This window comes from Antennarius striatus, chromosome 23 (assembly GCF_040054535.1).
Source record: "Antennarius striatus isolate MH-2024 chromosome 23, ASM4005453v1, whole genome shotgun sequence".
In the NCBI taxonomy this organism is placed as follows: Eukaryota; Metazoa; Chordata; class Actinopteri; order Lophiiformes; family Antennariidae; genus Antennarius; species Antennarius striatus.
The window spans coordinates 3974795-3987119 of NC_090798.1; the positions used below are offsets into that span (position 1 = coordinate 3974795).

General features: G+C 40.4%; 2 protein-coding genes across 3 annotated transcripts; one reads left to right on the top strand and one right to left on the bottom strand.

Annotated features, from left to right (window-relative positions):
- Positions 1–346: 346 nt before the first annotated feature.
- tmem185 (transmembrane protein 185) lies at positions 347–3312 on the top strand. Its single transcript, XM_068307875.1, has 7 exons — positions 347–547; positions 1276–1452; positions 1593–1800; positions 2103–2186; positions 2326–2502; positions 2743–2866; positions 3054–3312. The coding sequence occupies exons 1-7, from the start codon at positions 510–512 to the stop codon at positions 3302–3304; spliced, it is 1059 nt and encodes a 352-aa protein (XP_068163976.1). The 5' UTR covers positions 347–509; the 3' UTR covers positions 3305–3312.
- A 1832-nt stretch (positions 3313–5144) lies between these two features.
- mus81 (MUS81 structure-specific endonuclease subunit) lies at positions 5145–10817 on the bottom strand. 2 transcript variants are annotated; one of them, XM_068307874.1, is made up of 17 exons: positions 10743–10817; positions 10367–10509; positions 9301–9430; positions 8911–8996; positions 8565–8702; positions 8410–8490; positions 8231–8319; positions 7816–7989; positions 7597–7737; positions 7376–7503; positions 7140–7252; positions 6853–6972; positions 6446–6541; positions 6124–6252; positions 5947–6050; positions 5649–5732; positions 5145–5281 (listed from the first exon to the last, which is right to left on the bottom strand). In XM_068307874.1, exons 2-17 carry the CDS (start codon positions 10505–10507, stop codon positions 5215–5217), a joined length of 1821 nt encoding a protein of 606 aa, XP_068163975.1. In that variant the 5' UTR covers positions 10508–10509; positions 10743–10817; the 3' UTR covers positions 5145–5214. The 2 variants fall into 2 exon arrangements, with proteins under 2 accessions (XP_068163975.1, XP_068163974.1); XM_068307873.1 differs by having other exon boundaries at positions 10367–10530.
- Positions 10818–12325: the final 1508 nt, after the last annotated feature.

The window sequence follows — 12325 nt, forward strand, 5'->3', positions numbered from 1 at the left end:
TATCATGGCTGAGAAGATTTCACTTTTAAAAATGACTCCAAGTACAGGTAAGAATTGGCACACAGTTGTTGGAAATATTAAGAACGTTCCAGTAGTGGTATTATTATTATTATTATTATTATTATTAGTAGTAGTAGTAGTAGTAGTAGTAGTAGTAGTAGTAGTAGTAGTAGTAGTAGTGATTGCTTTTAAAGTAATTTTTAAATTCAGAGAATATTTTTCTTTTTCATGCAAAGCTGTCATCCGCTGTTATTATTGTTTTTCCTCGCTGTTATGTGACGTCATCTGATAGCCGGAAACAGCCACTGTAGCTTTAACAGTCACGTGACTGTCAATGGCGAAAAAACCCCGAAACAAAATACACGGGGATAGCTAAAGGCTGTGATGAAACCGAGCCAAAAATATTATTTGCACGGAAACTATTATGTGTAGCATACGAGTTAGGTGGTTAGTTAGCTACCGATACGGTCAGCTTCCATTTGTTAGATAAAATAAAATCTTTCTGCATCATGAATTTAAGAGGACTGTTTCAGGACTTCAATCCCAGGTAACGTTAGCAGAGAGCTAGCACTTTAGCTAACTGTACAGCTAACTGCTAGCTGACTGACTGGTCGGGCGGCGTTTGTTGGACGAAAACACACGCAGTGTGTGTGTGTTTGTACGTGTAGAGCTATATATACCTTTATCTAAAACCCGGTTAGACGTTTTACTATACTCGTCAACAGTGAGTATAGTATTTGTAGTTATAAGACGGTTAAACAAGGCCTGGTTAACGTATTAGCTAACATCGTTCGAGATGTTTGGAAAAGTTGCCAGTACGTAATTTAAATAACAAAAATTTCCAGTATGTGAATATTTTTAAAAGTAATGTCTTGCCCATGTTTCATAAATCACTGAGGTTTAATATTTTTAGCGTCATAGGCGGAGAAATGCCTCTTAAAATGATAAAGCAAGAGCATCAAGATATTTGAGGTTCTTCAGTAGCTTGAGTGTGTCAAGAGCAAAAGTGGCGACTTAAATAGAAAGCTAGAAGTTTATCAAATTTAAAAAAAACCCAAGGTACTTTTTCTTGTATTTGATTAAAGTTGGAGTGCGATCCAACAATAAGTGAAGTCAAATAAACTGTATCCAAGAAATTAAGTACCTTCTGTCACCCTTTTTACTGGATGAGGAATCATTATCTTAGTGGAAGTGTGAATGATGTCACCGTGGAAAATACATCAGGGTCTAAAAGACATCCACATACATTGACGTTTCTTTCTGCCCTTTTTGCAGTAAATTCCTGATTTACTCCTGTCTGCTGCTGTTCTCTGTGTTGCTGTCATTGAGGCTGGATGACATCATCCGGTGGAGCTATTGGGCAGTATTCACCCCAATATGGCTCTGGAAGCTGCTGGTCATTATTGGAGCCTCTGTGGGCACTGGAGTGTGGGCGCACAACCCTCAGTACAGGTAGACTCTCACACATGGACATCCATGGCATAGAGGTCTGCAGCTGTGTAGTTTATGCTCCTAAATGATCAAGTGAAACACATTAAACATTAAAAGTTAGTGCCAGTGTAACTTTTATATTTTGTTTTTTCCTCTATTAGAGCTGAAGGGGAGACATGTGTGGAGTTCAAAGCCATGCTGATTGCAGTGGGGCTCCATGTGTTGTTGCTGATGTTTGAGGTGTTAGTGTGTGATCGTGTGGAGAGAGGATCCTACTTCTGGCTTCTTGTCTTCATGCCTCTTTTCTTCGTTTCACCTGTTTCTGTAGCAGCTTGTGTCTGGGGCTTTAGACATGACCGCTCTCTTGAGGTAAGCAATGTTCCATGTGTTAGGATAGACTGATCTGCATGCACTTGCTGCAAAGAGACACTCATTGACATGTCAGTGTATGATTTCTTCACATAAATCCACTTTTGAAGATGGATTTTTAAAGGTAGATATAATAGCAAAGGATGTCCAAAAAGTAAAGAAACCCGTTGTTGTAACAATACTTCCCTGCAATGATGACTGTTTACTTTAGATCAGTTATGAAAATTGTTTCTTTTGCTATTGTTAAAAATGAGTACCCTGCTGACCTTTTGTCTCAACCATCTTTCCATCCCACCTCTCAGCTGGAGGTGCTGTGTTCAGTCAACATTCTTCAGTTCATCTTCATTGCTCTCAGGCTGGATGGGATCATCAACTGGCCTTGGCTGGTGAGATTCATAATAAAATTGTTTGCCATGCATTCCAGTTCTACATATATTCTGTGTGTTATGCTGTAACTGCGCCGTATGCTGTCTGTTAAAATGAACTCTTGCTAATTTTGACCTGTTTATTTTTCCTCGGTTGCAGGTGGTATGTGTCCCCCTGTGGATCTTGATGTCCTTCCTGTGCCTTGTTGTCCTTTATTACATCATTTGGTCCGTCCTCTTCCTTCGCTCCATTGACATCATTGCAGAGCAGCGGCGAACTCACATCACTATGGCAATCAGCTGGATGACGATAGTCGTTCCCCTTCTCACGTTTGAGGTGAGTTGTAAAAATAGTGACATATTTAATTACAGACAATAACAATACTCATCTTCAAAGCTTATTTAATCTACAGAGAAAAGTTAAGTGTACTGTATTCTGCAATAATAAAACAACTCCTGCCCAACTTTACAAGTGTTGTCCAATGTGTCAGGATTTTTGTAAAATCCTGCTAACAAACATGCAGAGACACAGTTTTAATTGTGGTTAACCTTCATGTTTGCACAAATATATATTTAGATCCTCTTGGTGCACAAGCTGGACGGCCACAACAGCCTGAGCTATGTGTGTGTGTTCGTCCCTCTCTGGCTCTCACTGCTCACACTCATGGCCACCACGTTTGGCCAGAAGGGAGGAAACCATTGTGAGTATACACCTTTTTTTTTTTCTGCTGTTCATTTCTTGCTGGTAGAACTGCATCTGCTGCTGATGAACAACTTATCATTTGTTCTATTTCTCTTTTTAACTTTTAAGATAAAAACTAACAACCATTTTCATTTTAGATCAATATCAATTAAGTGGAAAAAAATATCTTCCTGATGTTTTCATAGGGTGGTTCGGCATCCGTAAGGACTTCTGCCACTTCCTGTTGGAGCTCCTCCCCTTCCTGAGGGAGTATGGTAATGTTTCCTATGACCTTCAACGCAGTGAGGACCCTGAGGCAGTCGAGGATCTGCCCATACCTGAACCGCCACCAAAGATTGCCCCCATGTTCCACAAGAAGACCGGTGTGGTGATCACACAGAGTCCAGGAAAATACTTTGTCCCACCGCCTAAACTTTGCATCGATATGCCCGACTAAATCTGTTAAGTGGCTGTACTGATGTGCTTGAGCCGTGAGGGAAAAATCAGTTTTTGTCTGCTGTCCTAAAGGATTTGGTCTCCTCAACACAAACACTCTAGTAGACTGACTTGAGGAGACTCGGCACCATTACGCTGCTTTGTGGATCCAGAATCAAAATTCCCTCACCTAACTCAAATCAGGGAACCATAATCCTGGACTGATTTGTTTTTCACCTATAGGTGACGTTTCACTGTGTTTTCACGTCTAACTTTATCCATTTGATGGACGTCTTTGGAGGGATCCGACCACAGAAGCCTCTCCTACAAGACAGAGCTGGATCTGTATGGACTCTTGAACAGCTGGAGACCTTTGTTTTGGGTTCAAAGCGTGTCTGAAAGATGATGCTCGCCTTCCTTTGTGATTGGGACCATTGGAAAGACAATCAAATTTGATGCTGGGATCAGCCTACCCTTTTTGCTCCTTTTTGTATCTTTGACCAGTCAGATGGGGTCAACAGAGGGATTCAGCTCTTTTACAGGTCTGTCTTGAGACAACTCAGAAGCCCATATTGATAAGGAGTCATTGCTCTTTGTTGTGACCCTTTCCTGCCAAATTCCAGTTTAAGAAGCTGAAACCAGCAAAGTTCCGCTTGAAAAATGATTTTTTTTTTAAATGTTGAATTAATTTTCGCAATTGACCAATCATTGCAGTCTATTTTCATTAAAAACGCTAACAGATGCTTCAGTAGTGGACATCATCGTAAAGTCCATTCATTCCTGTGGGAACCTCTGTGGTCTTTAATGTTTACAAAACTCCAAACTTCTGTCATTTTGGCCTAAAGTAAGAGGTGTATTAATTTCTATGCTATCACCCCAACTGAACCAGAGCTGTTGTCTCATTCATGAACGGCTATTGCAATGAACAAGCTATGAGTATTGTTTTTAAGACAGACCTGGTAAAGCCTACTGTTTCCTTATAAAAAGAACAACACAAACAGCACTTTGTTAACCTGTCTTTATTTTTTTTTTGTATTCCTGTTTTGTTGTAAATAAGAATCTGGGGACCAGAGTAGAGATGACAGGGTAGGTTGGAGGCGGACCTAACAGTCTTCATCTATGCTGTCAGCTTATTAAAGGCCAGGCTGTGTTTAACGTCTGGAAACCACTAAATAAGACTCTTAGTTGACTTTTTGGTTTGTCCTGCCATTCATAATCTTACATGACGTGGCAAAGACTGTTAGCATTGAATCAGTTCAAAATATTTGGGCAGTCCTGGTGAAAACTGGTCCTCATATTGACTTTAACAGGTTTAAGCATTTAACTAGTGAGATTTCACAGCATGCCCTGTGTGTGCTGTGCAGCTGACATCTCTGCTTCTTTTGCCAGTGTACTGCAGAATAATTATTCTAGCTTCAGAAAAAGTGAATCAATTTGCAGTAAGTGTTCAGTGAAAGAAAACTGCAGTTTCTCAACAACTCTGCCACTTTCTGGATGAACTGCAAATGCAACAGCAAACCTGTAAGTGATCAGTCATTCAGCATTCTGAGCAGCTCATTAAAAGAACGCCTTAAAAATTAAAAACGTAGTTCTTGTATACCTCCCCACCCGTACTGAGGGAGGTGTGTGAAGTGTAATCTACAAAATAGTTGTGGAGCCTCTCAGGAAAACAGTGTTGCAGTAATCCTCCTGACTGACTAGAGATGGATACTATAGAGAACGTCAACAAATACTATTCAAAAATAAACTTTATTGATGCATCATCAGGACATATTTGTGAAATTCTTCATACTAGTAGAAATATTTTTACCATCAAATTGATTCAATTCAAGTGGAAAATGAATTCTTCCATGTATTCACATTATGAATTAATGCATGATTATTATCGAGGCTGAGCTTGTATCAGTCCACGAGACAGACCGAATGATGCATCTATGACAATGCTCCTGGAGTGCAGTACAGCTGATAAACGGTTCTGCTCAGAGCTGGACCCAGGTTTCTGAAAAACAAAGTGAAGATAAAGAATCTCGGTTTTATAATCATAAAACACCTTTTTAAAACTTTTTTATCCCTGAGGAATAAAGTTTACTTCACGAGTTACAGTTGGATTAGTAAATTATCATGCTAACTCGGCTACAGTATGCTAAAAAGCCAGTGAGCTAGAATACTGTTCATTAATATTAAAACCATCCAGCATCACCATGACAACATTTTATTTGTGTGGATTAAAAATAGAGATTAGCTGTTGCTGGAAGCTCACATATCTTCAGCTCGAGCTAGGTTTATTTAATCCAGCTAACACACCTCTGGAGAGACGGATGATAGCATGCAGATAAAAACAGGATTTTGCGTGTCGCTGTACAAACCGTTTGAGCTTCCCGAATCGGATGGAGGAGAGGAGTTTCTCTTTCTCTGCTTCACTGGTGCACCGTTCATAAGCTGCCAGAAGACTGAGAACCAGATGCCAAAGTTAGAAAAAATCATGTAAAGCAACAACTTTGATGTTTTAATATCCTAATGCTGTCACCATAAATATACACACAAAATGTAATACAGGTTAGTCATCCTAATTAGGATTTACTAGACTCCCTTTCCTGCTGGCTATACAAAAAGGGAGATAATGGGGATAACACTTGTCTACACACACAATAGTGTGTGTGTTACCTGTGAGGAGTGCTGTAATGCTCCTGTATCGCTGCTGCCTTATCTCCAGACAAGCCGCTGATCTGCATGAGCTGTCTGGCAAACACTTCCTTCACCGTCTGACACTGTAGAGGGAAAAGCCAGAAAGAGGTTACGGGGGTCTTGGAAGTTTTGATCAAAGCAGTGATGCAAACACACCTTGTTTTTGACTGCACCATGATTGAACTCTGCAAAAGAAATGAGAGAGGAAGCAGGGATCGCTGTCCCCTCGACATCACTTCCCAAGTCGCCCTCAAGCTCTCTGGAGCGACACATCAGAGCGCAGCCCTGAATAGTCAACAGAGAGGACATACGATAAAAAGACAAGTTGGTCCCAGTGGGTTTCTTCTTTATTGACATGTACAAAAACTATAAACTGATATCAGCCTTTTGAGACCAGGGTGAGGCACATTGACTGGAATTTAAGGGATATTTCTTCATCCCATTTAAAAGTCTTTTAAATGTGTGTATGTGTGCTGACCTGGTATAGCTTCGTCAGGTAGCGCGTCATGACGGTGAGATAAGCCGCCGATTCACTCACATTCTGGACTCTCTTCACAAAGAAGCCATCCACCACCTAAAACCCCCCCAAAAACCACAGCAGAAACACAAAATGATCAACTCTTGATCAGATGGCTCAACATTGATTCTCAAACAGTTTACTAAAAAATGAGAAATGATGGAAGCAATAAAAACAGAAAATCTGTCAATAGAAAATGTAATAAATAGAATTTATTACATTTTTCTGCTGATAAAGATAAGAATACAAGAGAATACAAATTGGAAAAAGAAAAAGCTGGCTAGAATATATCCGTATAAATTTGCCTATTCTCATGTAGCTTCCTATACTGAGCCGATATTCCTGGATAATCCCAGTTTGTACTCCACCTGCGTGTTGACGATTGCCTGCTGCAGAGTACTCTCAGGTAAACTCAGATGTGAAGCAGCGGACCCACATTCCTCCACAAGATAGATGGGTTTACGGAGACCACACCTCTTCAGCCGAAACTATCAAGAGAACGGAATGAACGACAGATGAAAATACATGTAGCGGCATGAGGCCCGGAATCAATACGGTGGTAACGCACACGTTGCCATTCTTCTTCATGATTTACAGACAGGATGAGAATTTAATAAACCGGATTACGGGTTGGTGAAAAGCGTCACACGCCAACCTTCTGTTCTCTGAAACGTCCATCAATGATGCTGCCACATAGGTCATCCATCCTCTTCCTCTCAATGATGTAATCAAGGACGAGCTCCCTGGCTGCAGGAGCGCGCAACTGACCTGAAACAAAATAAAATAATTCCGTACAGCAGCAAAGATTGACTCATGTCCTAATTTTTAAAACATTTTTTAAACTTATTTTTTGCCTCTTGTGAGAATTGTCTGCGTCTTTTTACCCCTTACCTGGAACAGGCGCGACCTTTTCCCGAGCGACCCACAAGAAGTCTCCGACGCTCAGCTTCCGGATGTCAAAGTTGACCCCATTCCTTTGGAGCTCTTTGACCAGCTCCTGCTTACGGAGTTGGTTGCCGCTGCACAGAGATCAGAGAATGTGTGAAATGAGAACGGAATTTTCAGAATGAAGACTCCTACATGACGACTGAAGAGCGGTTTGATCCACTCACCCCGTAGTCTCAATGAAGTCGACGCAGAGCAGAATCTCATAGGTCCCAGGAAGAAGACACTCAGCATTCTGCTTCCTGCTGCCTGCCTGTGAACTCTGGGGTTGTCCTGAAGAACTCATCCCTCCGGCATCGGTCCTTCGGCTGTGAAGAGAAGGCAGTCAATCTGTTCCCACAGGAAACAGGGCATAAGATGAAACCTCTTATTTAAAGCACTCTTACTGCACTTCTTCTTCCTCATCATCATCATCACTAGCAGTAAGATCCACAATCCCAGGACTGTTTTCCTCTTCCTCTGCCATCGCTTCTTCCTTTCTAATCTCCTCTCCTGAAGTCCCCCGTTCTACCAACTCTAGTCGCTCTGCAAGAGCCAGACCTTCGTCCGTTAGCGTGTACCTGAGTGAGGAAGAAGAGCAGAGACGACCCTGAGTGTTCTGCTGAGAGGTAGAGTTAGCTGAAGAGAAGGTTTCTGAAACTACTGGCCAGGAGAGTCACAAATGCGCACTTTTTTAGTAAAAAAACAACAACAATAAAACAGGGTTCTTGACAGTGAAAAAAAGTCCACTTGCCACTTGTGTGTGTGTGTGTGTGTGTGTGTGTGTGTGTGTGTGCGTGTGCGTGTGTGTTTTCTGTGTACCTTGCAGGGTTGTGTGTCTTTATCAGCAGGTTTTTCTGAATCAGAGTGCTGACTGAAGACCAGGCTGTGTATTTACTGCCCACATCTGGCTATAAAGTAAAAGAGGGATGATTTTGACAGGTTTGAAGTAAATAAGATCAACAGCAGGGATTGAAAGAGCAAAACTGTATTTCACTTACAACAGTGAAGGATTTGTCACAGAGATGCTGAGCTTCCGTTTGTAGCTCCATCTTAAACATATAACCTTTACTGCCTGGGATCTACAGAGAAAGATATGATGAATATTCCTGCCGACACAGCGAAAATATTTCACAGTGGGATGACGAAAGGTCACCTGCGACTGTCTGTACAGAGTGAGCAGGACAGCGTGACCCCCAGACCTTTTCTGGGGCACATACTCCCTCTTCTTCCTCTTCTTCCCCACTTCTCCTCCTCCATCCACATCCTTCCCTCCATCCCCTGCTGCCGTTGTCTGAGACAAAAGATGATCACACTTTTCTTTCCTCTTATGCATGAGTACAGATACACAAGAATGACGAACGATTTCATGCTGATTAAAGAGCTCATATCTGGTCGGAGAACTAACTCGCTTCTTTTAGGATTTTGCCATTAACAGTAACTTATAAAGAAATTGAACATTCAACTTCTCTAAATTGTGTCTGTTTTGTTTATTTGTTTACCTTCCTGGGGGGGACCATGCTGTTGTTGTCCTGTATGTCAAGGAGGTGCACTCTTTCAGGGAGAGAATGAATAGGAGCGCCTGTCCCTGGAGAAGGAGTGGAAAGAAAAAGTAAAGACAAAGAAGATGGTGTGTTATTTTACACTACATGTCTTCAACTTAAAGGTATGTCATTAGTTTTTTATCTGTCATTTCACAAGTTATTAAGAAGTTTTAAAACATGGATGTCAATTAAATTTAAAGCCCCTCATTAGGATTATCATCCCTGTTCTAAGTACTTTATTTAGCATATCATAGAACCCTTTCACTCCTTATCCATTGACCTGCTTTCTCTGTAATGTATGACCTTTCTACGTCACTCGGTTAAAGCAGAGCACCATTCATTTCTTACCGTTCTCCTGATGGTGTCGCTGCAGCTTATCATCCAGGATTTTACAGATACCGTCGCCAAAGTGCTGGAGGATCTTAGCCTCTTTGGTGTTTTTAAGGGGTAGAGGATATTTATTCAAAGAGTTGATGGCCTGGAATAAAACAAAAACACATGCACTGAGTTGACTGAAGGTCTCCTCTGTTGTTCACTGATTTATATATTTTTTCCATTTCACACATTACTGTATTTACAAATCTTCAGCTCATTGAATGTGATTAAATTGTATGAAATACGACTTCATGGCATGCCAGGACTTCGATTTAGGGTGTGGAGATGTTTCAGCTAAGAGGCTTCCTGGGTTCTAACAAACTCTCCTGAGATTGCTAACACAACACCAGTCGCTAATGACAGTGGAGTCAAAATCATAATTATTGGTCTCTAAACTTGTTAAAGATCCAAATATTTTGTTTGCCTAATGGGGCATTATGTGAATTTTTAGCATTATTATCATTTTCACTAGACTGAAGATGTGAAACTTTGGCGAGATGTGGTGACTTAGTCAACCTCAAGGACAGCAGAATGAATGAGAATCCACACCTACATACTGGTGAAGACTGATGACCAGAAATAAACTAGTGAATATAGTCACCACATTGTTAAATTAAAGTAACGGCAGACAACATTACACAATACCATATATAAGAGTGAACTATCCTTGAAATAATTCCAGATGGTTGTGCTGCCTCCGCTCTTTCCAGACACACATACAAAGCTAAATGTTAAAAATATTACCTATAGACATTCAGACATACATATTGAAGTAATAATATAATAGTAATAAGGGCATTCCTTGTTATTATATAAACTTGTATGAAGGTCTTTACTGATTGCATCTTTTAAACAGAGAAGTTGAACTTTGAACTTTTAGATATAACATCTTCTTATCCGCTTCTTCCGCTTTTTGCGGGTAAACCTGTACAGTATAACGTTTCATGATTTCACAGTTTAAGTGACACCGAACAAAAAGGGACCTAAATTATTAATGTAAAGTTCGATCTGATTCACTGCGCTGAACTGAACGGATCACCTTCTGGTACGTGTAATGGGTCTTCCGTCCCTTCTCTTTGGCCTCGTCCCGGAGTTCCGTGAGCCACTTGAGGAACAATGGGTTCGGGCAGGATGGCAGATTGCGTTTCCGACCCAACCGGACCGGATCCGAATTTTGCATCCCTTTCGATGGCCGAAAAGAAACTATAGGTAGGAATGATATGGATCTGTTCACACCATCACACATTTAAATGATATATCCATCGCAACTTTACAAAGAACAAGCTAACGGTAGCAGATTCGAATTAGCTATTTTAAGGTTTCAATTAAATACAAACCAGGGGGAAAACAATGTTAATAGAACGACTTAAAACGGAAACAATGAAAAAAAAGTCGCATCCGGACACACAACTCACCTCTAACTTAGACATTTATCCATTTTCTGGCGCCTTGTTTTGAAAGCTAGCACTTCCTTGTTGACTGTGGTCACGTGGCCGGAAAAAGCATTTAGTAACCACAGTGACATCTAGCGGCCAGTTTGGTAATAAAAAACAAAAACCGATCGAGTTCATGAATGAGTGGATATTTTTGTGGCACATTCAAAAAACTAGTGCAGCATGAAAAATGGTCAACACTCATCAGAATAAATGACAACATTGTTAAGTATGGTGCATTCTAATTTATATTAAAAGTATTCTGACATGTTAAATCTGCCAAATGTGAAAATTTGTCAGGAATTAATTTTTTTTGCTGCAAATGCCAGTGAAAACACGACCTGGCAGAGATAATGACTGACGAAATAACTAACAGTCACAAAATAACCAGCAAATAAACAAAGAAAGCAAATAATCATCAAATGGTAAACTTTAAAAATGTTTCTGTGAAAATCTCTTCCTGTTCTGGAGTGTTGAGTGTTGATACTTTGCTTTAAAAAAAAAAATCAGATGTGGTTTCTCTCAGTGTCAGTTAACTTTGAAGACCGTTATTTAGTTGTTCCCCGACTCTACTTCCCCATGTCCTCAGGCTGAAGGGAGTCTGCAGGAATCCTCCAACAAGACCCAACAGAGACCAAGAATCCAACCTCACCCTCCTAACCACCTCTCTGCCTGAAACTCAGACAGCAACACAGGGGAAACGTTGCATAGTTAAATCCAGTCTCCATGCAAGTGTAATGCAAATTTAGACTTTTGCATTGAAATGAAACCGAGCCACAAAAGACTGGTACACAAGAAGTATTGGTGCTTGAAGTTCCCCAAGAGTCATGATTCCCCATTTGTTTTTGTAAAATGTGTTCCTAATACATACAAATAATTCCTTTTGTCCCTGCACAGGTATTTTTGTTTTATCTGAGTCTCTGTACTAATTATTCAATGATTATTTATCAGCAGTCACACTTCAATTGATCTAATTTAAAAACATGAAATATAAAACTGGTTTAAGGAAGTACTTCTTAGAAAAAGTGTTTAATTGTTGAAGTTGCTTAGCCTACCATTATAAGTAAGAGATAGACAGCTTACATATTAAACATACATAAACCTACCTCACATAAAGGTTTTATTAAAGATCATTCATGTCAACCAATGAAGATAAATAAACAGTTTTCATTGGAAACATAAATTTACCTATTGTGGTTTTACCCATATTCTACACAATGGTCCACATTTAATTAGTTAAGTTTTGAAGTTTGCACAGCTGCCTCATGTGTGACAAATATGTCAGAACAAGTCGAGCCAGCACTCATGACAGTCTGAGAATAATTAATGCTAGCTGGGTTGTTCAGTCTGCTGTAGGTGTGACAAAGGAGTTCAAGGTGGAGGTGGGACTAAATCAGGGATCAGCCCCTTCCTGCTCGCTATGGTGATGGACAGGCTGACAGGTTAGACAGGAATCTCCATGGACTATGATGTTCGCAGATTACATTGTGATCTGCAGTGAGAGCAGGGAACAGGTTGAAGAGAAGCTAGAGAAGTTGAGGTTTGTCCTGGAAAGGAGAGGAATG

Excerpts from the sequence above, each read along its gene's own strand:
- tmem185 (XM_068307875.1), top strand. The coding sequence starts at position 510 with ATGAATTTAAGAGGACTGTTTCAGGACTTCAATCCCAG. Across the intron at positions 548-1,275 it reads TTTCAGGACTTCAATCCCAG|TAAATTCCTGATTTACTCCT; the intron begins GTAACGTTAGCA and ends CCCTTTTTGCAG. Across the intron at positions 1,801-2,102 it reads GACATGACCGCTCTCTTGAG|CTGGAGGTGCTGTGTTCAGT; the intron begins GTAAGCAATGTT and ends CCCACCTCTCAG.
- mus81 (XM_068307874.1), bottom strand. The coding sequence starts at position 10,507 with ATGCAAAATTCGGATCCGGTCCGGTTGGGTCGGAAACGCAATCTGCCA. Across the intron at positions 8,320-8,409 it reads GTGACAAATCCTTCACTGTT|CCAGATGTGGGCAGTAAATA; the intron begins GTAAGTGAAATA and ends TTTACTTTATAG. Across the intron at positions 6,051-6,123 it reads ATGGTGCAGTCAAAAACAAG|TGTCAGACGGTGAAGGAAGT; the intron begins GTGTGTTTGCAT and ends TTCCCTCTACAG.